Source organism: Frieseomelitta varia, unplaced genomic scaffold (assembly GCF_011392965.1).
Source record: "Frieseomelitta varia isolate USP_RPSP 00005682 unplaced genomic scaffold, Fvar_1.2 scaffold_1027, whole genome shotgun sequence".
NCBI classification, from domain to species: domain Eukaryota; kingdom Metazoa; phylum Arthropoda; class Insecta; order Hymenoptera; family Apidae; genus Frieseomelitta; species Frieseomelitta varia.
In genome coordinates, this window is record NW_025108670.1 from 196012 (window position 1) to 219944 (window position 23933).

General features: G+C 37.0%; 1 protein-coding gene across 2 annotated transcripts; it reads right to left on the reverse strand.

Moving 5' to 3' along the window:
- Positions 1–1773: 1773 nt before the first annotated feature.
- LOC122527690 (helix-loop-helix protein delilah-like) lies at positions 1774–12967 on the reverse strand. 2 transcript variants are annotated; one of them, XM_043652090.1, is made up of 4 exons: positions 12451–12967; positions 10712–12385; positions 9845–10245; positions 1774–2894 (listed from the first exon to the last, which is right to left on the reverse strand). In XM_043652090.1, exons 2-3 carry the CDS (start codon positions 11362–11364, stop codon positions 9852–9854), a joined length of 1047 nt encoding a protein of 348 aa, XP_043508025.1. In that variant the 5' UTR covers positions 11365–12385; positions 12451–12967; the 3' UTR covers positions 1774–2894; positions 9845–9851. The 2 variants fall into 2 exon arrangements, with proteins under 2 accessions (XP_043508025.1, XP_043508015.1); XM_043652080.1 differs by having other exon boundaries at positions 10712–12967.
- Positions 12968–23933: the final 10966 nt, after the last annotated feature.

A 23933-nucleotide genomic window follows, 5' to 3' on the forward strand; every position in this document is an offset into this window, starting at 1 on the left:
TAGTCATTTAAGTATATACGTGTGTGGATTTCTCCCTTTTTCAAAATTTTGTTTCCCAGCTCCGCATTAAAACTACCAAATCCAAATTTAAGACAATCACGTTGCTTTCATACCTTCCGATATTCCAAAGAGAAGAAAAATACACGCAGGATGGCCAATTTAGAGCAAGAAAATTTTTCGCACTGCCGAGTCGCATTCTATCGAATTATATACCTAAGAATTATGATAAGACTTTTATACACTTTTAATGTGAATTTGTGGCGTGGAACTATCTGAAAACTCTCCAGCATGTCGAAGGCAGCTTACAAGTAAAATTCCTACAATCGTAGTCACACTTAAGGCACTTGTATTTACAAAATTTCTCTTATTAACGAACGTAGAATAATTTAAGACTCTCGTGCGAGCACCTTCTGTTACAATTGAACAGTGCGTTTTCTAATTAAACAGGAAGGTGACGTTGCTACGTCATCGTTCACTCAACTTCCCGTATTAATTAGATTAATAGAAATAATCAAGTACTTTAGGCTAATGCAGAATTTACAATGGATCTATACTTTTGATAGCAAAAAATGCCTTGGAATACGTATTAAACTACGCGGTGTACAAAGAGAATTTTATGATACATGGCGAATTACGAAAACATTCGAAATATAGCTACATGTTGGCTACATCTCAATAAAAAGAAAAAAAAAGAAATGGAAATTCGAGTACTAGATTAAATAGGATTGTTAAAATTTAACCTTTAAATTAATCGTTAAATTAATTATTACACGACTTTTTATGTACATAGTAACGGGACATGAAAAATTCATAATTCTTCGGAGAACAATAATAATAGAATGCAGATTCTATACGAACGAAATTTCAACTAGTACTGATTAATAATATAGTAACAATTCATCAACTAGACAATTTTTCATGACAAATGCTACATAAATATTAAAATATATGTAGTTTTCAAATTCATTCAATTTTTTTGATAACCTTCATTATTTACTATATATCACGTACATGTAACTAGAAAAATTTCAGATGAATTTTTTATATATTCAGTGAGGTTTCTTCAGTTGACTATTCCAATGTTTTTGTAATTCATGGTACATACTTGTACACGAACAAAGTAATTACAATGGAACTGATCGTTTGTCGAAGATGGATATCATAACAACATGATACAATTTTGGTTTAAAAGTATTATGTACTTCCTAATACTGAACGATCAAGAATCGGAACAATTTGCGTGATAACTCGTTTAAATTCGCATTTTTCTTAAACGTAATACATACTGACCGAGACTTAATAGTAATTAATTAAATAATATCATGGGACTAACATTCTCCTTTCTTGGCACGCGAAATTTCCTTTCCTTTCTCGAAGCGTATTGCCTTGCGTAATTAGTTGCTAACAGTCCGGTGAACGACATTCTAAATATTAATAGTAAAACGTTTCTTAAATACTCGTTTAAAAAGTACAAGGAAGTAGAAAAAATAGTTTCATCGGTTTAACACGATTTGTATCAACTTCATTTTAAGGCACTCTCCTATGTACACTTTTTCTTTGATCATGCTGCATCATTTTTCACTTTCATATTGTCTTTAGTCTAATACAAGTAGTTCAATACAATACTAATATAAAAATTATATTTTGGACGTGAAACTGTATCACCTTTTCAGGAAACTTGCCTAATATTATATAAAGTTTAATGATAATCAGAAAACTGAGGGCATTTATGCAGATATATATCTTTGTGATTACAATTGAAAAACTGGAATCTACATACAAAAGTCTACATTTGTACTGTACCATCAAATTTTCCATACGAGCATAAAAATCCACAGTCTAGTAATAAGTCGATTTTAATAAAAATTCCAAACATTTTGAGTAATAAAAGCACCACCTTATCTTTGCGAATTATATCTTAAATTTACTATAATATCCTTTCGTTCAGATTTCAATGTTCTTGAAAAAAAAAAAGAAAAATAAAACTGTCTAATCAGAATATGTTTTTGCAGATACAATCAGGAAATGACTCCTCTGACTAAACCAAACTGAAAACACAGAACAAAATGCTTTTGTATTCTTTATCTCGTTAGGTCCCTACCTCGTCTTATTTTGTTCATTCAATTATGCATGTTATCACTATTCCTGTTTGTTTGTAAAATAATGTCCCAGTTAGTCAAAGTCCAATATAATTCTAAAACATACAACGAACACATTGTTTAATTTATTATTACACATAATATAACTTTATTATAATTAATAATAATATAATTATTAATATGTTTGTTTATTTCAATATATAAAAATATCATCACTATCCTCATTTACGAGGAAATGTGGACAAAATATTATTATTTGCTACTTTGTTTTATTTCATACAAACATGACTAGTGACGACTAATTCGATCAAGTGAACAAAACAGATACATTTACTGAATTTCACGTTACCTAAGTTGGAAAACAAAATTCTAAATGAAAAAGTTTTATTCTGTATTTCCGATTATCTTTTACGAGAGAAATCATCTTCTTTTCCATTGTATCGTGCATATATTTCACAAATATGGTTCTATTTACAGAATCACTCCAATTAATGAAGAAATCACTTTGCTCGCAATCGACTCATCTATATCAAGGCACTTGAGTAAGAAACATTTTGTCATCGAATCGTGTCAATTACAATACCGTAGGTATTATAGAATAAAAGAGATAAAACCGAGGTGGAAAGACATCATAGGCAGTGCTGTCTTTGCTAAAGTACTTTGTGCGTTAAGTACGGGTTTTATCGTTATCCTTACTGCCACGTTAAAATCGATTGGAATTTAAATCCGAAGCTACTCTTCGTTCCATGTGAGATCACTCGAACGAGCTGATACGTCCAAGATTTTGTACAACACCTGTAACATACAAAAGAAAAAAAAAAATAAAAAAGCATCAAATACAAACTTTACGTCGATATATTTACATATAGCGAATTTTTACCAAATTTAAATTGATTATTCAATTTAATGGTAATTATTTGTGTCAACGACTCCTTATTTGCATTATCGATTTCAATGCCCTTGAAATATGTTGTCGGGGGCACGAGTCTGATCAACTTTTACTTCATACATGTTAATGTTTGGCTTTTATTTTTGAAATATTTAGAAACATTTGTTTTACGATTTTTAACGGAGAAAAATCGATTTAAATGATTTTTAAATGTGTAACCATATATACTCTTCACTAATTGTAAGTGACGAAGAAAAGTTTCCGGTTTGGCAATATTGTTCACCATTCTGACATACTTCTTTTACGTTGTGCATTCAATTTGTGACGAAGTAGCAATGATATTTTGATTGAGGTATCACGCGACACTATATACAATGAGTCTATTCTGTATTTATAGTTATATTCTAATTATATTACCAGGACTTCGTTGTCTACTGGATTATACAAGAATAGTTGCAATAGTTTTAATATAATGGCAGATATTTCTCCAATTTCCACCAATGATAATTGAAATTAAAGTTTAATATTATAAATTATAAAGTTTAATATTATATTATAAATAATATTATATTATTAAAAAAAAATTAAATTAAAAAATATTATATTATATTATATTTAATATTATATTAAAATATTATATTATAAAGAAAATATTATATTATATTATAAAGTTTAATATTCTTTTATCTATTCTCAAACCAAGAGATAGCAAACCTCCGACAACATATTTCAAGCTCATCAAAATTAATGAGGAATCACAAATGTAAGTAACTATCTTATTAAAATCAACACTAATTAATTTGAATTTGGTAAAAAACTACTTTGACAAATAATCACAGGCAGAATAGTCTTGCCGAATAGGAAACCGTTACTTTTAACGGAACCCCTAAAACTTTCCCCCCCAGAGAGTTTTATTTCACACAGAAAACAGTCTCCACATACTCCCCGGATGGTTTGAAAATTTTCCCGAGAGAAGGAGGAGGAAGACTTCTGCATAACCTTAGGACACTACCCCACCTGGCTATTGTACTTTATCCAGCACGATCGTGAAGATCCTTATTTACCTGGACCAGGAAGAATTAAGTACAGAAACGGACGAACGAATCTTACAGACACCCCACTGTAACCTCGGAGATCGTGGGAAAAATATCTACGCGTATTTATGGGGAGGATTCATGGAAGTATCCGGTCGCTTGATGACAAGATTACCAGAAGAGACTTGCTCAAAAAAATCTTTCTTACGACGCGACTCCGGGTGAAAATCGAATTGCAACATTGTATCGCTTCATCTTTTGGATTCGTTTTCAGCCTGTTTGAAATTTGTATGAAAATGGCGAAACGAATTACGTATATAAAATGATGATTTGCTTGCATAGAAATTGCTCTCTAGAAAATGCAATATTAGACAAGTGTATTGAATTTTTAACATACGTATTGCTGTATTACTCGTGTTATCTGCATACGTACGGTAAATTTTGAAGGAAATGTATTGTAGCGATATTTTTGCTTGAAAATTTCATCCGCTAAATCGGGGTTAAACAGATTCAATTATGTATAGAGAGGTAGTCCTTGAGAATTATCGCTTGTAGATAAAATGAAAAAAAAAAAGAAAGAGGCACTGTAAGGACATTCGTTTATCAGTAGCAAGGCGCGACTGGAAATTGCTTTTAAGAGGAACACTGACTCGATGAAGAACCACCAAGAGTGTTTCTTTGACTGAAGAGCGTCTGGCACTTTTTCACTTTATCAAACCAAACTTTTATCGTATCAATGGAAAATTTGAAAATTTAACGTCATTCAACTCCTACGGAATCTATTAATCTAAACAATTTTTCTTAATCTGATTTATAATTTATTAGATCATTTATATTCTGTTTAATAGAATATGCAAATATTTATGTAAATCTGAAGAACTTAAAAATGCAAAAATACATAAAATGATATTTAAGTTTAATCAAATTATTTCTTTAGTCGTGTTCATAAAAATTTTCCAATCTCTTTATCATATTTGAAAGAATTGTTCACTCAAAGTGAGTTTGTAATTAATATTATGTTGAGTTGGGTGTGCAATCAATGTTACATGGTACTGGACTGAAACGTTTTCTGAAAGAAAAATAAAATAATTCTCTAATTTAAAAGTACGTGAATCTTACTCGCTGAAAAGGTTTAATCCTCGAACAGCGTAATCGGTTGAAAACCGTCGTCGATACAAACGCCGTCACATTGTCATGCTGGTAATGTTTATTGATAAGATAGACAACATGCGGGTTACCAGCATGACAAACCTTTAAATTCTTTTGTTCTTGGCGAGGCAAGTCGAAGGAAAAGAACAACGAGCGAGAAATGCCTGCATAAACCTTGCTACCATTTTGTTTCGCCAGTTTCGTTTCTTAGGCAAAAAAAAAAAAAAAAAAAAAAAAATAGAAACGTGTTTCCTCGCGTGAGAACACCATGCATCCGATAACACAAAACTCAGAGATTATAAATGAACCTGATTATTGGACTTGATTGAATATACATATGTATTTCTTTTATCAACACGATGAATAAACGATAAAATGAAAGAATTTGAAATTTCTTTATAAATGCATATGTTTCGACGTGTGTACAGTCTTGCTTAACAATTTGGAGTATGCCAAGATATCGGGAAGAATAACAAGCTCTTCAAAATATCATTCTTCTTGCCATTGAAATTGGATTTGAATTATATTTAAAGATGAAAGTTGTTAATATTCTATAATATTTATAAGAAAAGTGTACGAAGAAGTTTGTTTCGTGCAAAGAGAGGAGGATGGTTCCATACTTTTGAACGACAGTGTACGCGTCAGGGATTTTTCGACTGGGCACGATTTTCACCTAATTCGAATGCAACGTGAAAAGTCACTTACAGAAAGATAAAAACTTCTCAATTCGATATACGTGAGTGAGTCTTGCTTTTACAGATAGACTACGAGTATTCCTGCATTTATGGGAAATTTAAAGATGCAAAATCGCGAAATCCGTTACACTTTCGGTTACGATAATAATTTATACTAATCATTTGCAAATATAAATTAACCTGATAATCGTCGACCAGCGAGACTTCATCCAAAACCAATCGAACGTGTCAATTCATGTTTCTCGTTATCCCGACGAGCGAAGACTGACCAAACAAACTGTCACGTTTGTTCGTTACACTTCCCAGTAACAATAACAATTCATACCTTTCGTTTGCGAGATATAGAGGCGCGTCGCGAAGAGAAATCATCTCGATTAACAGTGCGATTTAAAATACGCCACCGACGTCGGCGTGCGCGTTCAACGGTAAGAAATTTCGGCCAACGTACGAGGACACGGTGATCATTAGTTAAGGAAGAAATTTCATCGAACGACTTCCGGCTTTTCGGCACGGTCGCCGGAGAAAAATAAACGCGATTAAAGCAGGGTTAAAGTTTCACTGTGCTCGTTACACAGCGGCGAGAGACGAGGAGATAAGAAAAGGAATGAGAACAAGCGTGGAAGAAGCAGAGAGAGAAGAGAGGAGAGTAGAGCGGAGAGCAGAAGCGATGCATGCGGTGGTGCCGAAAGAAGGCCGATAGGCTCGCGAGCAACGGGACGATATCAACGTGACCGGCAGCCAAGGAAGGAATTTATTAAATTAATTTGCCGCGGCGACGCATCTCGTAAATTTCGTAGATGACCTCACTTTATAATTGTCGAGAATTACTTGCTCTGTTGTTCTGGGCTCGTTCGGACCCGGTTGCCACTCGCGTGAGACTTCTTGCTCCCCTAGGAGACGCGTTTTATTGCCGCAGTTTCATCGGATAGGCTACGCCTTCGATATTTGGAAATTTCATTCGAAACAGAGGAGAGAGAAAGAAAGAAAGAAAGAAAAAAGAAAGAAATAGGAGAGAAAGAAAACTCGAAACTGGTGAACTGCCAGAAGCGGAACATCATTTTAATACGAATGATTGACGCGGGCAGTTCGTTTTAAGGTCAGGGTAATTGAATGGAGTGAGGTACGAAAAAAAGAGATTCTACAAGAACCGCAAGAACGCCAACGACGCTAATGGTTCCTTTTTTAAAGGCGAAAGCTAAAGTTTCGGCCAGCAGCACGCGTGGAAATAATATTGCGTATAACGTGAAAGTTAACGTCGAATATTCTATCGAAGCCGATGCCAATTATCAAAAAAACCTTGACACCTTGTGTCTCACGTGTAGTTGATAATGATACATTTTGGAAATGACACGAACGTTGTCTTAAAAGGAAAAATCGAAGCCGAACGCTTATTCAAAAATATATACTATTTGACATATGGTAGTCGTTCCACTAAAGTTTCTTAATCGCGCTGCTATTACCCATATGGCACTGAAACTCGAGTGTTTCGGTGTTTAAGTTAAACGCAACTCAGCTCGCATTTAGAAACATCTCGTTTTCTCATAATAGATAATCAACTATCGAAATGTGATGCGGGAATACACTTCTAAGAATTGCATTTATATAAGATTCAAATATTTTTAAATGAATTAAATTTCAATTCTTTATACAGATACAATGCCATGCTGACGATAAAATATATGTGGAATTATCATACACGTTTCAATAAACATAAATTTGTATATATATATATATATCGTATTATACAAAATATATATTTGATGTGCAAAATATAAATTTTGTCACAGAAAAAGAAGTGGAGGAAGCTTGTTCCAATTTTTTTAAAACTTGAATTCTAATGTTCAAATTGTCTCTCGTATATCCCTTGCTTAACCACTGTTCTTTTGCCACCCATATGTTGAAAATACGAAGAGCTTCTGTCGCCTTATGGCTTCCTTGAATGCCGATATGTACCTACACATGCACCAAATATTACATCGGACTTGGTGCATGGCACATGGGTTACGAATGTTTCTAAGGAAACCGTGATTTCTATTTATAACTGAATGACTGCATAGGAAGCCGACTTTTTTTTCTTCTTTATAATTCGTCGAAAAGGCAAAATATTAAGAATAATATGAAATCTATTTTCAAGAAAAATTTACTTTACCAATTATTAATTAGAAAATCAAAACTAGCGCAGAATAATTCTGTGACGTATATAAAGTGACATAAAAGTTATTCAATACCTAAAGGACGTCTAATAAAAAATAGTATTTTTTCTCAAGAAGTGTTTTACATTATAATTTTACTAAAAAATGCGCAGGATGAAAATAGCGTGTTTGGAGAAATTTGGAAAGAAAAAAGAAAAAGAAAAATAGAATATGGTTTAGCTTTAGGGGGAAAGCGAGCATATGCGTGATCAACAGGAGGAGAAACGGATCAATGTCGAGCAATTGGAAACCACGAAGATTGGGAAAGGTCTGGTTGAGATATATTTCGAGGAGGATACCTAACATATGGCAAAATGGTAAACTACTTCCGTTTGTGAGAGCGCACTTTGTACGCCGCAGTGGCAGCTAACGTTTCGAAACGTACGAGAACGGACTAACCGAGCGAGCCAACACGAACTTGAAGTTTCCGTGACACGTGTTCTTTTGGAACTACTTGACACATCTACGAACCTTCTTTCTCGATATCGATATAAGTGCACTTCCACGTAATCCTGTCGCGAGAAATAAATTATTACGTGGTATCTAAATGGATAACTTGCTTCTTTCGAAAGAAGATGACAGAAGATGAATGTTATTAAACAGAACAGTGGATAATTATTATAACAGAAAGTGTTACTTATCCAACATATTTTCTTCATTTCATTTTTCTAACGTTTCCCATTTAGACTTCTGATGTACTTATTAAATCTTCGACGAATATTATTTCAAACGTAGTATTTTGTTTTCTTTAATAATAAATAATAGGTATCTCTTTAGTTTAATTATCTGGTCAATTTAAAGAAGGGAACAAACTACTGTATAAAAATTGTATATTTTAACAACCACCTCGAAATCGATCAATTTTTGCAATTTCTCTTCTCCAAATTTTATCTCTTCGGAATTGCTGCGAAAACTTAGGTCACAAGTGTACGAAGCAATGGGATGTGGCCGAATGTCACGTTGTCAGACACTTTGCAAAGTGGTTACAACGCGTAAAGTTTATTTTCGGGAGCGCCGACGCTCGAGCACGTGTTCAAAAGGAAACGCTGTACACGAGTTTCCACTTGGAGACGCTTCCTCGTAGTAATTGTCACGTGCCCGGCGTCGATCAACAATCTTGTTGGTTCAAGCCACTTAAAGTACTTCAATGAGCACTCTTCTGTTCGGACCATGCGAGTTTCATGAACGTGAAACAATACTACACGGTTGTCTATTGTCGCTCATCCGGTTCGTCGGTGCACGTGTAACTTTTTCTAAATTTTGCTAATGACGCAGCCACGTTTCACGTTTTCGTTGCCCACAAATGTTTCTCGTAACGAGAAAATGTATAAAGTGTACTATAATTCAATTTAGATATTGAGGAATTCGTTGATGTACATGTTACTAAATTTTAGAATATTAGATATTGAACTATTTATAAAACATTTGAAATATTTCAATTTATATTTCCATTATAATTGATTTTTGGTTATGAGCGTTTGATTGAAATGACACTGGTGTGCTTCAATATCAACTTGCTTAGATTATTGATTACAATATAACTTGTATAAAAATTGAATATCGAAATGTCAAACATTTCACAATTTGTAATCATTCCATGTATACTCTCATGTACAAGGTGCCTAGGTTTGGAGTTTGAATCTTCTTCAATTTCATGTAAGTAATCATATAACTATTTATGAGTTTCACAAAATTTCTAGAAGAAAGAGAGAGAGAGAGAAAGAAGGAGCAATAAAAGGATTTTATAGAAAAAAAGAGAAAAAAAAAAAAAACGTGAAACACGAACCTTTCTACTACACGTGTGTGAGACGTTGGGCGTGTTGCTGATGTACTAGTCTGCCCTGTTCCTGTTCCCACCAGCTGACAACGTCCATGAATTCGCCGGATTCGGTGATCTCCTGCTTATAATACAGAGCTCCGGAAAAGGTTTCCGGACTCGCCGCGTAAACGGTGGCTGCACCCTCTTCGCTGTCCCCGGCGCCACTATACGGCGATAGAATTTGGGGCTCGAGGTTCTCTTCGTTTTGTCCGTAATATTCCGAGGGTGGAGACGCTACCGAATTAGGGGAGAGCCGGGAGAAATTCTGCGTGTTCGACAGAGTTCTCGGTTCGAGATTCTCTTCATCCCCAATCGAGGATGCATAGTAATCGCGTGGCGATGCGACTGTCGTCCGATTTGGCGATAGTCTAAAAATCATTAACGTGATCATCGTTACTATTTCAATGCCTCTTACTTGTAATTAATATTATACAGAGAATTCCGAAAGTATTCGTGGGATATTTCACGGCTTAATTCTCAGTTGGTATAGCACTGTAATTAATAATTTAACAGAAACTTAATTACCCTTAAGTGGACTATTTGGATCGTTATTTGAAGATTTATATAATTCATCATTTCGGAACAAACAGACAAGGAATGATGAGAAAATCTTGGAGTTTCGAATTAAAAGTTCAAATAGTAATTCGTTTGTGTGCATTATTTTTTTTTTTTGTGGGGGAAAAAAACCCACGTCTTTCAAATTTACTCGGGCACGAAAAAGAGCCCAGTTTAAACTAGGAAAAGGGTCGGAAACCTCAAATTTGTCGCGTGGCGTTCGAAACAATACTACGTTACTGCATTAACCAACAGAAAAATACGAAGGAAAAGAATTACTTGGACGTAATCTTCTGTTTCCCAATTTCATCCTCTTCGTCTAGCTGTTGTTCGCCATCGTCCTCTTCGGCGGCGAGTACGTCGTCTTCCAACACGAGCCTCTCGCCGGAACCGTTGTGACTGGAGGAAACGACGCTGCTGGTGGGCGAAGGCACACACTGTACGCCGCCGACGTTGTTCGAATCGTACTCGACCCCATCCGCTTCGGCAAGCAACCTTTGAAGTCCCCTGATGTACTCCACGGCCATTCGCAGTGTCTCCACTTTCGACAATTTCTTGCCCCTGTCGCCGTATCCAGCCGCGATGTGACTCGGAATGTGCTGTCTCAAAGTCGCGAATCCGTTGTTCACTTGTTTGACGCGATTCCTCTCACGTGCATTCCTCCGTGCAACCGCAACCGGTGGCGGTTGCCCGTTTTTCCCGTGTTTCTTCAACCTGGAGGGATCGTAGGGTGGCAACACGGCGGCAGAACCGGTTGCACTCGTATTATTATTATTATTATTATTATTATTTTTCGGGACTATCAGGTGAGGTTGGTTGCCGATTATGTTGCTCTCGTTGTCCTGCAGCGTCCTGAGCAACATCAGTTGCTCTTGATCGTTGCCGTTTATTTGAACCCTGTTGCAAAACACCGTAACTCCCATAGTCGTCATTGTGGATCGCTTTCCCGCTTCAGATGCTCAAAATGTCAGGAATTCAGCTTCATTTACCGAATTGAAACGAATGTAACGACGTAGCGCGGATCGTTGGCGTAAAAGTCTGTTCTCATCAGTCTTCTCTAAAGTGCATGAACAACGTTGAGTTGCAGAGTCGTTCGGTGAAATTTATCAAACGCGAGAGGTGATTTTTCTTCACTTGAAAAACGATAAATCGGAATCGTGGAACGATGGTAGAACGAGTCACTTTGTCGTGAGAATCGCCAAGCCGACGAATAGCTTATCGGCTCTAATGCCTTTCGAGGACGAATCTAATTGATAGACTTATAAATAAACCAGGCTCTCCCCTCGAAGATCATCGACGCAGACGGTTAGACGACTGTTCGATTTGATGTTTGTATATCTGGGTCAGAATATCTTTCTAAGCGTCAACTTCCTTTTTCTTTCTGGAATTATCTTGTTCTTAGGACTAAATAAAATATCACTCCAGCCCAAAAAGTTAAAGTCAAACTCCCACGAAGAACTTTCAATTTGCACCTTCTTTTTTCTTTTTGTTATTTTTACAAGACTAACAGCAGCATCTGTTTCTCAGTCGTTTCTCTTGCCTTCTCTTGCGTAAACGAATTAGCAGACAGTACGTTCCTTTTGCACAGAAGAGTCGTCGAAATTATTTACGATTCTTACAATTTAACAGGTACGACAGCGTATACTTTCTGGTCGGAAAAAAAATTGATAAATATAAACATGATACTTAATAAGAAGCTCTCGTCGTTAAGATCTCCGATGGACGAGCCACGGAAGCCGAAGTTTTCCGATGGTCCACGGGGGCTTTTTTCTTTTTCTACCAAATGACAGAGCTGATGACCTGAACCAAGATCCAATTGTCTCGTCGTCGGTCACAACGGCTTAAGTAAGTAAAGCATGAGGTCACCATCTATTCTTCTCCGCGACGGTCGTCGACTCCTCGGAAATTATTCTTCGGAATCTGAATTGTCGTTGCTCCAACGAAAACATCGAACTAAAAAGAAATATAACAATCGACGTACACCACTACCATTCGCCGTGGTGCCACTTTCTTTATACCTCAAGGAAATACTTAACGTTTTGAAATTGCAGGAAACGCCCGTCCGCGCACGTCGCGTGACATTTCAATTAGAATCGAGATCTTCGAATCGTATTATCACAATGTGACTGAAGGAATCGTGTGGTAGCACCAGTTATAACGCTCCTATTTACGAGGAAAGCACTTTAACGACTTCAAATGGAGAATTGAAACGCTCTTAATGATTTGTACGAACAGCCATCGTTCATGTTATAACACTTATTGCGAATCGATTTATCTACTTAAGGCACTTGCAACCAATGTTTCGTTGCTCTTTGTCCAGCAGGACTAAGGTCACTTATTACTGAAAATTCCACGGACACGTTGAAGAATGGCGAGCAATCTCGTGAACAGTATCTCGACATAGGTCTTAATACCTTCGCAGCACCACGCGAAGTTCCTGCCTTGGCGTGATTTCCTCTCGGCAAGTTTATCGAGACGATTGTTACGATCGCGATTGCGTTTCTTCGAGGACAGTCGAAACTCACGTACGTTGCACAAGTACAACTCCATTCAGACGGTGAAATTGTCAACAGCCGGCGTTCGCTACCGATCGGAGTGGCAGCATCGTTTCGCGATCAGCAGCGTGGCGTTTGATCGAACGAGTATAAAGAAGCCAAGAGGTTGGCTCCCATTTGATATTTTACTGCGCTGCGCGCAGTGACACGTATCGCGCGCGCGCGCGCGAGAGAGAGAGAGTGAAAAAGGGGTAGAGGAAGGACCAGGTGGTGGGAGTTTTAAGCACGCGCCCGGTAGTCAACGCCGGGCCTAATCAAACAAAGAAACCAAATGAACGACGATTACTCGATGTTCGCACTTGCAAAATCCACGAGTCACTTTAGGTTTTTGTAAAACATATACAGCGATACTCGCGGGTTTCTCTCTCTCTCTCTCTCTCTTTCTTTCTCTCTCTCTCTCTCTCTTTCTCTCACTCTCACTCGCGACGAAGTATCTGAAACCGGTCAGAGTGGGGAGGGGAACGGGGGTTCACTCCCCCGATGCGAAATTCCTCCGAGGTTATCGGGGTTTCCTCGAGACGGCAGCCGATGATCTCTCGATGGTATCCGTCATCGGTCACTTTTTCACTCACGGCTCTTCCTCCCGGCGGATGGCAGCGCTCGTTTCTGATCAGACCTCCGTGCTACGCACCGCATGGCGTCCGCGTTGAGAATGAACACGGACATCCGATAGATGGGTTAGGTTTCAGCATTTTGCCGCACTATGGAGTGAGACGGGAGGGCTGGTTTCTGGAGGGTCGTAGGGGAGGGGAATTAGGGTCTGAACGAGGGACAGAAAGGAGGCACGAATATGCGCGAGCGAGAGGTCAGGCGCGAGGGAAACGCGTGTTGTGCGAAGAGGAAGAGGCTGGTGGGGGGTTTTGAGCACGCGCCGCAGCCCCCTCGTTTCTTCTCCCCCGGAACTGAAAAAGGGGGACCGTGCGCGCCATATGCCGGGGGGAGAAGCGCGTGTGCCAGTTGCGTACGCTTCGTATACGCACGTACATACATGCCTCTCTCTATGCGACTGCGCGTACGCGCGCGTCGCGATCCGGCGAATCTATTGGCGAGAAACGAGAGCGAGAGCGCGCCGCGCATTCAAGCATTTCAAGCTCGTTGATCCTTGACTACGAGCCACTACGAACTCTGTTATTTCGAGAGCCTGGCGACTGGTGAATCCGAGGGCATCTATCGCGACGGAAATGTTTCAGAAATTTGCGAGGGTGGCTGAATGAAAGAGCATGGCGAGCGTAATAGAGTCCGGGTCGACTGTACGCGAGAATTGCTTTTGCGTGAAAGAATTTGTCCTTCGATAAGCGGTAGCAATTTGGTGGCATTTGCTCGCTGACTTGTTTGTACGATTTATTTCAACGAAAAATTGCCACGAATAGATTCTCTTAGACTTCTGAGTTTCTTATTTACTCCTACTCTTGTTTTCAATCTCTCGCGCTGGTTCACGGACCATAACGAGTGACCAAACCGTATGTACAATAATTCGTCTTCCTTTTGAATTCATCGGCGTATCATTGGATTGAAATTAATGAGAAGTAATAAATTTATTATTTGCTTTGCCTGGGTTATATATTTCAATATACTTAAAATTGAGAAAATATTGCAATTTTGAGCCAAATATTCTCGACGTGCGTGGCACGTCATTCCCCAGTGCAAGAGATTAAATCCCTTTCTAGCCAATAATACGAAGACTATTGTTTTTCGGGGTGTTGGTTTTAAACAAGTAGATACGCGCAATCGTAAATGAATATTTATGAACATTTTCGAAGATAGAGTTAGACCTTCACGCGCTTTGGAGCAGTATCTTTGCAACAGATAGTGCGAACAACTGCGCGATTTAATGAAACGTATCTACCTATGTATTACGTGTGATTCATACTAATGTTTTCCCGTCGTGAATGTATCGCAACTATAATGCAATTGTGAAACTTGTAAAACTTAAAGACTTTTATATTACAAAAAATACAAATCACGCGATGTATAGACAGATGGTCAATTTATTCTGTTGCGAAAATCAGAGAACTTGGACTATAATCACATTGGAGAATGTGGTAATCTGGTTTTTCTGTCAATTCTGTGGATTATGTAAATCATTCGGAAAGAAATATTTAAGCCGTGGAAACGCATTTGGCGATCCACATTTCCGAATAGCAAACCCATACATATCGAGCTTCCCTAGTCAAAAAAAAGATTTGCGGACGAAAGAAAGGATTATTTTGTTGATCCGATTTCCTCCATCCCTTTGTGCTGCGACGTCGGTTGCATACAACGAAATGAAAACAATTTTTCAAAGCATCTGCCGATTGTCAACAGTTTTACAATCAGAACGAGGCCAAGAGATATCTTCTTAGCTTTATTTACAGATCAAGCTCTTCCATTTTTATCAAAACCGACACAGACAGGTTTCAATGAATCTTGCGATAGTCTTACGACAGAAATTTAAGGCCCGATGAATTCATTAACTCATTTTTCTGCGCCGTGCGTTTCGCAGTGTGGAACAGGAAGAACGACATTCGGTTTGCCGCGGAAGTTTCGTGTTTCGGGGCGGTGCACTCGCGAAGGCCGGTAGTGTTCCAAGCTTAAAATAGAATTTCCATAACGTAGTTTAAAAGTTTCACCGTAGCCGTAGGAAGTTTTTAATTTTTAAATTTTAAGTTGGCACGAAGCATAATAATTATCAAAGTATTTATTAACAATAGATCACACGCACCGTAGCCGTAGGAGTAATTTTTAAATTTTAAATTGGCACGAAGCATAATAATTATCAAAGTATTTATCAACAATAGGTCACACGCATATGTTACAAAATTTGAAAATAATCACTCATACATTGATCTACGCTTTTACAGCAAAAAAACTTTAGTACGATATCGTACTGTAGGTTACAGTTTTTAATTATCATTTCGACAGTGCTAAGATTCGACAAATGCGTTGTAATAGGTTCTTTTTAAACAAAATTGAAAGTAAACAGCGTAGAAAAGCGAATGAAACAGATAATAATATAGTCAAGTGCTTTGAATTGTAAAAAAATTTTGAAATGAAACACACGAGAGAAGAATTAAAAGGAGAAAATTCCTTTTCGACCTCGACCACGATCGAAATAATTATACACAAGTGACTCTTGCACAAAATTACAATGTAACGGCATTTCCTGCTCGTAAATTGTAATTTGGACAAAAAAAAAAAAAAGAAACGAAACTCCATCAAATAAATTTTCTCACAATTCATCCATGGGTTGGTGGATTGTATCGCAGGGACGAAAAGGTTCAGAGGGATTTGGCCTAGATCCAGTTTATATTCTGTATACCTAGGCCTGAGAGCGGAGCCCAACCTTGTATAATGGGGGGGCACGATTCAATTTATAGTGTGAAATATACGGACGACGTGCAATCCCTTACGGTTCGCTCATTATAATAATAATTTGCGACTGGGTTTAGTGTGAAAATTTATGTGTGTTCGGTTCGTGCGTACTTGAAAATAAATCCATTGTCCCAAATTGCGGATGAAATTGAAATAACAGTTACCTGTACAACTTGGCCTCTTTAGTTACGAATCACGATACTCTTAGTTTCTCAATGTTTTTAGCAATTGAAACAAATTTAAATTTATTCTGTTGGAACTCTATGTTTAAGTTTATAAGATTAACGTAGCGCTCTATTCACAAAAATCAATATAATTTGTGTTTGAATTTTACTAAAATGAAATTCAATTTTAAATACATGCATTTCTCTGCTAGAAAGTTGTGAAATTAAGATTTTATATAAATTTTACGGATATTGCAGTAGAACTTTCGAGGATACTTCACCATGCAACAATTTTGCATTCTGTTACATGACAATGGATCCTTCACGCAAATAGCCAGCTTGTCGATGCAACGAGGAGCGCTTGGAGATCAACACCAAGATTCGATCTAGATCTAGTCTTGCGGCCTGCGGATCTAAACTAGGGAGGCTAAATAGATTCCGCGACAAAAAAAGGAAAAAGAAAAAAAACGGGGAGCTTGGCGAATATATAATACATAATATACAGACTCTCGGGGCCGAATAGACCCTCGCAAGGAAATCTTTAATCTCCGTTCGAGAAAAACGAGCGTACATACGTGGAACGACACTGCATCGTCCGGGGATTATGCACGCCGACAAATTTAAAAATCCTTAGCTTGTATTGTCAGCCGAGCCACAACAGCCTTCGTGGGGCTTCGTGCACACTCCCGTGGGAGCATCGGCAATGGCATATAAACATACAAAGTTATCAAACACGAAACGGTCAAATAATCGTATCGATACTCGCCGCATAATACCAAAATTCCGTAATATACACGCGGTGTGAACGAGATTGTAGCCATGAGACGCCGATCGGATTCTCGAGTTCGTTTGTCTGGATACGTAAATCCGGATGATAATAATTTATTGGAAGACCCGTTTTTACACGGTCGCCCGTTCCCGTTCTGGGAGAATCTTCTTCTCCGTTCCATGTCCACGGTGGCAAGAATTAGTCGGCCTCACCTTTACAATCTTTTCAGTTTGTTTGTTCGCCACTGGATCGGCGACGTCGGATTAACATCATTATATATTATGTAGCAACATGATGTTCGACGCGTGTAATTCGCGGATCTCATTTCGATTCGGCCGGTGAAAATCAGCGGACTGGTTAGGCGGAGTACGATAGACTGATCGAACGAATAAAATAAAGTACGACACGGAGCTTGAGATGATTGCAGCGAATAGTAAATTGCGTTGATTAGTTGAAAATTTCAACACAATTCCTTGAAATCACACGGAACAGAACAGAAACACATTCGTATTTAATATCAATCTGCTTAATATCTCTTTACCATAAATACGTTGAGCCGATATTTCGTAGCGACAGTTTATTTGTACAAAATGAATTTTCATAACCGAACGTTGCTAAATGTATATTGTAAAAAGTAATATGTATACTTCATTAAAATACGAAAGATTGAAAATACATAGAAAAATAGTAGACAATGAAAACGAAATTATTCGACAATAAGAAAAATTTGTCATCGGCAGGCAATAAGTACAATATAACATCTTAGCACAAATGACAGGTCATTTTGTGTTAGCCAATTGTCGACGAACGTATGCCTATGTATATTCCAGTGGCACAATCTACTGTTTCTTCGCTGTAAAAATGGAAAAGCACCGCGGGAGGCTGAACGATGTGAAAAACCCCGTAATAACGCAACGAGTAGTTCCAACTAACAACGTGTCAAGCAGCCGACGCGAGTAGCCGACAGGGTCCCATGGTACGCATAAGAGGGAAAAAGGGATGGATAAAGTGGGGCAGAAAGGGGGTGGGCCGGTGCGGGCCCTTTGTTAGGACGCGTGCCCTTGCACGTGTGCGCGGCCAATGCCTACGCACTTCTGTCACGCACTGTGCCATGATGCAGGGGCGGATTTCAAAGTCATAAATTTTTTTCCAAATCGCCGCTACCGCCGCTGCGAAACTTCACTTCCGCAGCCTTGCTACATGCATACGTGCATACGCGAGCAACAAGTATTCCGTGGAACGGAAAAGCGGATACCGGCTGTCTCTGGAGATTTTTCTCACGGGAATTGTCGGCCGTAACACGATCATGCGACATATGTATTCTAACTTTTCAGTTGGAAGTCAGATAAATGTCGTAAATATAAATCTTACGTTGTTAAGAAGTAGTCTTGTAAGAATCAACTCTTTTAAAAAATAGAAAACGAAATGGCTTTGGTTGAATTATACGTACCTTGTGTTTTTTGTACGATCTTTTGGCTTGCGCTTGCTATCGAATAATAAGTTATAAAACATAAATGTTTGCTGTGGCATTTTTTTATCGAGAGGATTGTTAGGTTTAGCTGTTACTTACGATTCAAGGTTTTTTATTTATATTTTTTTTTATATTTCTGTGCTGTATTATCATATTACAATTTTTGTTACTTTATGAAAAATATATTTCATCTTGTAAAACTAAGCACAGATCATACATTAACAATATATCCAAAGTTTAAGGGATCAAAGCAAACGTTCAAGTGCATTTCTGAAGAAATTGAAATTTTTATATTACCTGCACCATCTTGACGAAACCGACCATGGTTTCTTTAATTTCAGCAAGAATTATATTTAAGTAAAATTCTGCAATTCGCGTACAAAGGAATTCTCTTTCCCATTTTGCGATGGAAAAATACAAGAGTATCGTTTACAATGGAAAATCTGAGTCGAGAATCAAATGGTATGGATTAGTCCTGTAGATAAAGGGACGTAAGTTGAGTAGGGTGATCGTATAATTTTGTGCAATGTAAAAGGTTATTCAGAGTTCACAGTGCAAAGGGGAGGATAGAATAACATTTTCCTAGTTGAATAGAAGCCACCTACGTAGGCACGTAGGGCGAATTGCACGCAATTGTGTGCAAGTACGTTGCGAATCAGGGGCGGATTAATGAACAGCCGAATGAAATTGAAAACTCTAGATAATTATATACTTCAAATAATGCGTTGTATGTGTGTATTACTGTAAAAATAATAAACAATATGACTATATTTATGAATAATGCGATAATTTTTAATTAATTTTGTGATAGTGTATCATACAAGTTAAATTATGTAATAAAATGTAATTAGTGAGATAAATTTATGTTTAATCTTATAGATTTACTTTAGTTCTGTTAGTATTATTTCTACATCGATCCTTCTTATATTAAGATTCTAATATAATCAAGATCTTATTATAGTATTAAATTATATATCTGTATCTCTTTGAACCAAGTATTCTTCTCTGACATTTCCTCTCAACCAATGCAAAATTAGCCCTGTAGGTGTATCATCGAATTACAAAGTGTTTGAACTTGGCAGAAAAATTAAGTTAAATTCACTGTACCATAATGCTGTAGAGATATTAACAGCGAGTGAGAATTATTTTGACAAAGACATGACTTATTACTATTAGAAATTGACGGGCAATTTGTACACCAATTAATACTTAATTCAATTAAAATATAATTAAATTAACTAAATTAATTTACTATTAAATCCTATTTCAAATTAATATTAAAAATAATGATTCAAAAATAAAATTTTTTATAATTCATTTATTCTTAAATATACTACATTTTGATTTAAAATATTATTTTATAAAATTTTTTTTTATATAATACATAAATATAATTTAAATATTTCTTATCGTGGATTATCAAATTAAACAATAAATTTTCCTAAAAGGATTAAAAGGCCGCCATATTACTTTATTTTTTTTATGATTCAACATTTAATTATAAAAGTATTTTTTATATTAATACAACAGGGTATCTAATCCTAGTTTAATATTTAATTTTCATATATTTTAATATATAAATTTATATTATATTAATAATTTAAATTTCACCTATAATTATTAATTTTTATATAAATTATTTTATCTTAATAAAGTTTGTTAATTATTAACTTATAATTTAAGTTCAACCGCTATTGCTGACACACACGATCGTCTAATCGTTTCCTATTAAAAGCAGAGTCATCGTTCTCGTTCTTATCTCCGTGATTAGTAGTATTGTATCGTTGAGCCTGGCGAAACGTGTAAGCGTAAACGTACAACTTTAACACCCAGCACGTGTATCATAATTTATTTCGGCAAAATAATTGGTTCGAACAGGCCGAACAGGCGCACGAGTTAAAAATCTGAGGCGTTTCCCCTCTCAGAATTTCTCGGACCGCAAAACGAGCAGAAGAAATTTTTGTTTTTGCTCGGTGCAGTCGGAGCTATACGGTTTAATCCGCGCCAACGGATCTAACGCGAGTTTTTTACACCTCCAGCGAAAATACCACCGCGAAGCAGAAGCCGGCGGTTCTACGAAGAACCGTGACGCATGTGCGACAAAATTCTGCAAGGGTACGTGACTAATGATAATAATCAAGTGTGCCAGTCTAAAGTCGCGCCACAGGAAATCATTCGAGCTACTTTTAATGTAGATCGTTTACAGTTTTGCACGCAGAAACGTTGCAACTTTACATAATCGATGGTTTGTCTGATTCGCAGAAATGATGTTTGAAAAGCCGAAACCTTTCGTCCGTTTCAACTGAATGGACGTTGCAGAAATGGTTATGGGAGGAGATAATTCATTCTAGACATACAAATTTTCTCCAACTTTTCGTTCTAACGAGAAAACTATGCTTTATATATAATAATCACTGGTTAACTAATATTTTTCTTTTTTTATAACTGAATAAAATTCACATTACAAAATAATTATATAATTATCGTAATATAAAAATTAAAGTTCTAGTATTAAAATTGTCACTATTTTACGTTCTTTTTTTAATTTAGCTTAATAATTTCCTAAATTACATTCGACACCTCAAAAATTTCGCGAATTTATTTATTGCAGAAATTGCGAGATAAATTTTTACAAAATAACATTTGTAATTGTCATTTTTCATTAGATTTCAATTCCATGGAGTTGATCAGTCGGTATAAAACATGTTCTTTCGAGATGCGTTACTATTTTTATACATTACTATTTTTGCACGAAAAATAGACAAGGTATAAATACACATAAAAACAGAGCACAGACCGCTAGACAATTTGTCACCTCTCGTTGACTCGAAGAGAGAAATGCACGTATCTGCGTAAAAAATTTCTTCTCCTCGAACAACTGAGAACAGCCGACAACATCGCGAGCAAACAGACCTGTATCCACGATACACGCGTATTTCTATTTCAACGTACGTTGAACGAACGGTATTCCATCCGGTTTACCATCAAGAAGGTTCGTGTCAACTGTTATCGAGAATCACCTAGTGCCGCAGGGTCCACTGACGACTTACAACCGCACGGTACAAGAAAGAGAGACTCTCGTATCGATTGGAGTCGCGTGGCCGAAGCGTGGCGTATCATCCCTCTTCCTTCGACCGCGTATGCCATCCTGCTGCTTTCGAACGGGAAAGTGAAACAAGGAACAGCAGCCGCGCGTCACACGCACGAGAAGGATGTTCGACCAGACGTCGAAGAAAAAGGAAAGAGGGAAAGAGAGAAAGAAAGAAAGAAAGAAAGAGACAGAGAAAGAGAGAGAGAGAGAGAGACAAATGTTTCAGACACGCTTCGTTCGTGTGCCTGGAACGTCTGACGTGAGACCAGCTGCCCTTTGGCTGTGCTGTTTCGACCAAACGGAATCTCGTTTGCTTCGCGACAATGCGATGATCGTCCTCCCCTTCGCGGTGTTTAAAGGGAACGGAGATGCCGAGATCGGACCGGGCTGGTCTTTGGTGGTCATTCAAGGAACATCTGATCAATATGCTGGAGCTTTCTGATTGTTAAGTAGTCGTTCGAGCAACAGAAACTATCCGTGTAACTGCTACGAGAAATTGCTACCGTTAACAGACAGATTACGTTCGCTTCAATTAACTTTGCGGTTACTGTCCGCGAAGGGAACATGCGCTCCCGAGAGAGATGTGATCGATTATCGGGGCCGAGATAAATGTTGAATTGCAGCACGATCGAAGAACATGACTAAGGAACATGATACAACAGTTCCAAGCATTCTTATTTTACATCTTTCAACGCCGATAAATGGTGATAAGGATTTGAATTGATGCCGGGTGAATGAAGTGGCTGCGAATCTCATAGAGTGGAAATAAATCTGAGAGTAGAAATGTTAGCTCGATTCGGTATTTCGCACAATATTTTTTCTTTATCACGAAGCATTCATGTGTGATCTTGTTTCTTCTCTGAACTCGATCGATATAATCGTTATTATACATTCGCTGTGCGTAATTAAGATGATTTAATTTTTCGCTCTGGTGTTTACTTCCTCTATCTTCGTTTTACACAAAATATGAATATAAAAATACATGAGTGGCCAAAGGGATCTATAATCTCGTTTCCTTTCGTTATCATTAAACAATGTATTTATTCGAAATTTCCACGTCGAATATGTTAAAAAAAAATATATTTAAAAACAACAATGTATCATCACTATTGTTAATTGTTCCAAATTAATATTTGTGCATTATATCTTGGAAATTTAATAAATGAAAAATAAATGAATTATTTGGAAACATTTTTGACTATTAGAAAAGTACATTTTTATTTTTTCTCATCCTTTCAAATTCATATTTCAAAAGTACATATTACTTTTTCACCAGTGAAAATACTTGTACTTACTTGCAGGCGATGTTTTTACATTGACGTGCGAATGAAAAAAGTAATTGCGTGAATCACAAGCGTTAAAACATCGTGCGCAAAGAAAAGTAAAAGGACCAGCTAAAAATACGACCCACCTTACGCAATATACTCATTAACGTTCGACTCATTTTGCACTGATTTGAAGGCTGTTTACTCATCGGCGTGGTCGATAGCGAAGTGCACTTTCGTAGCCGGTGACTTGCAGGTACTTGGACGCAATGCAGGTGAGAGCTACTTGCACCTGGATACGCCGAAATTAACCAACGCACCGTGCAACAATCAGATCGATCGTTTCGTCGAAAACGCAATCGTACAGAATAATTAAATAATTAAATAATCGCGTTTCTTGTCGTAACAGATTTCTGTCACTCGACAGAATTGCGTACTCGTGCAATTAATTTTTCCGATTGAAAAATAATTCACGCAGGAGCCTTGTTTGAAAATAAAACGAAAATAAAACTTCTTCCTTTCTATGTTAAATATATTCCGTTGAGTAATTTCAGAAGAAATCGCCACGTGAAATTTATACGTTTCGCCCGTGAAAAATGAACATTTCCTTAAGACATTGAAATCGATCTTCTATTTAAATCGATTATCTATTTATTTATTTGTTCGTCGAGGATATACACCTTATTTTAATCTATTGAGGATCAACTCTTTAAAATTAGGACTGTGGAAAGAAATTCCGAAAGTTCCTTTATATCTAGATTCTATGATTTTATGAAATATCAAAATTAACATATTTATAACATTATAATTCTGAGATCCATTCTAACAGATTTAT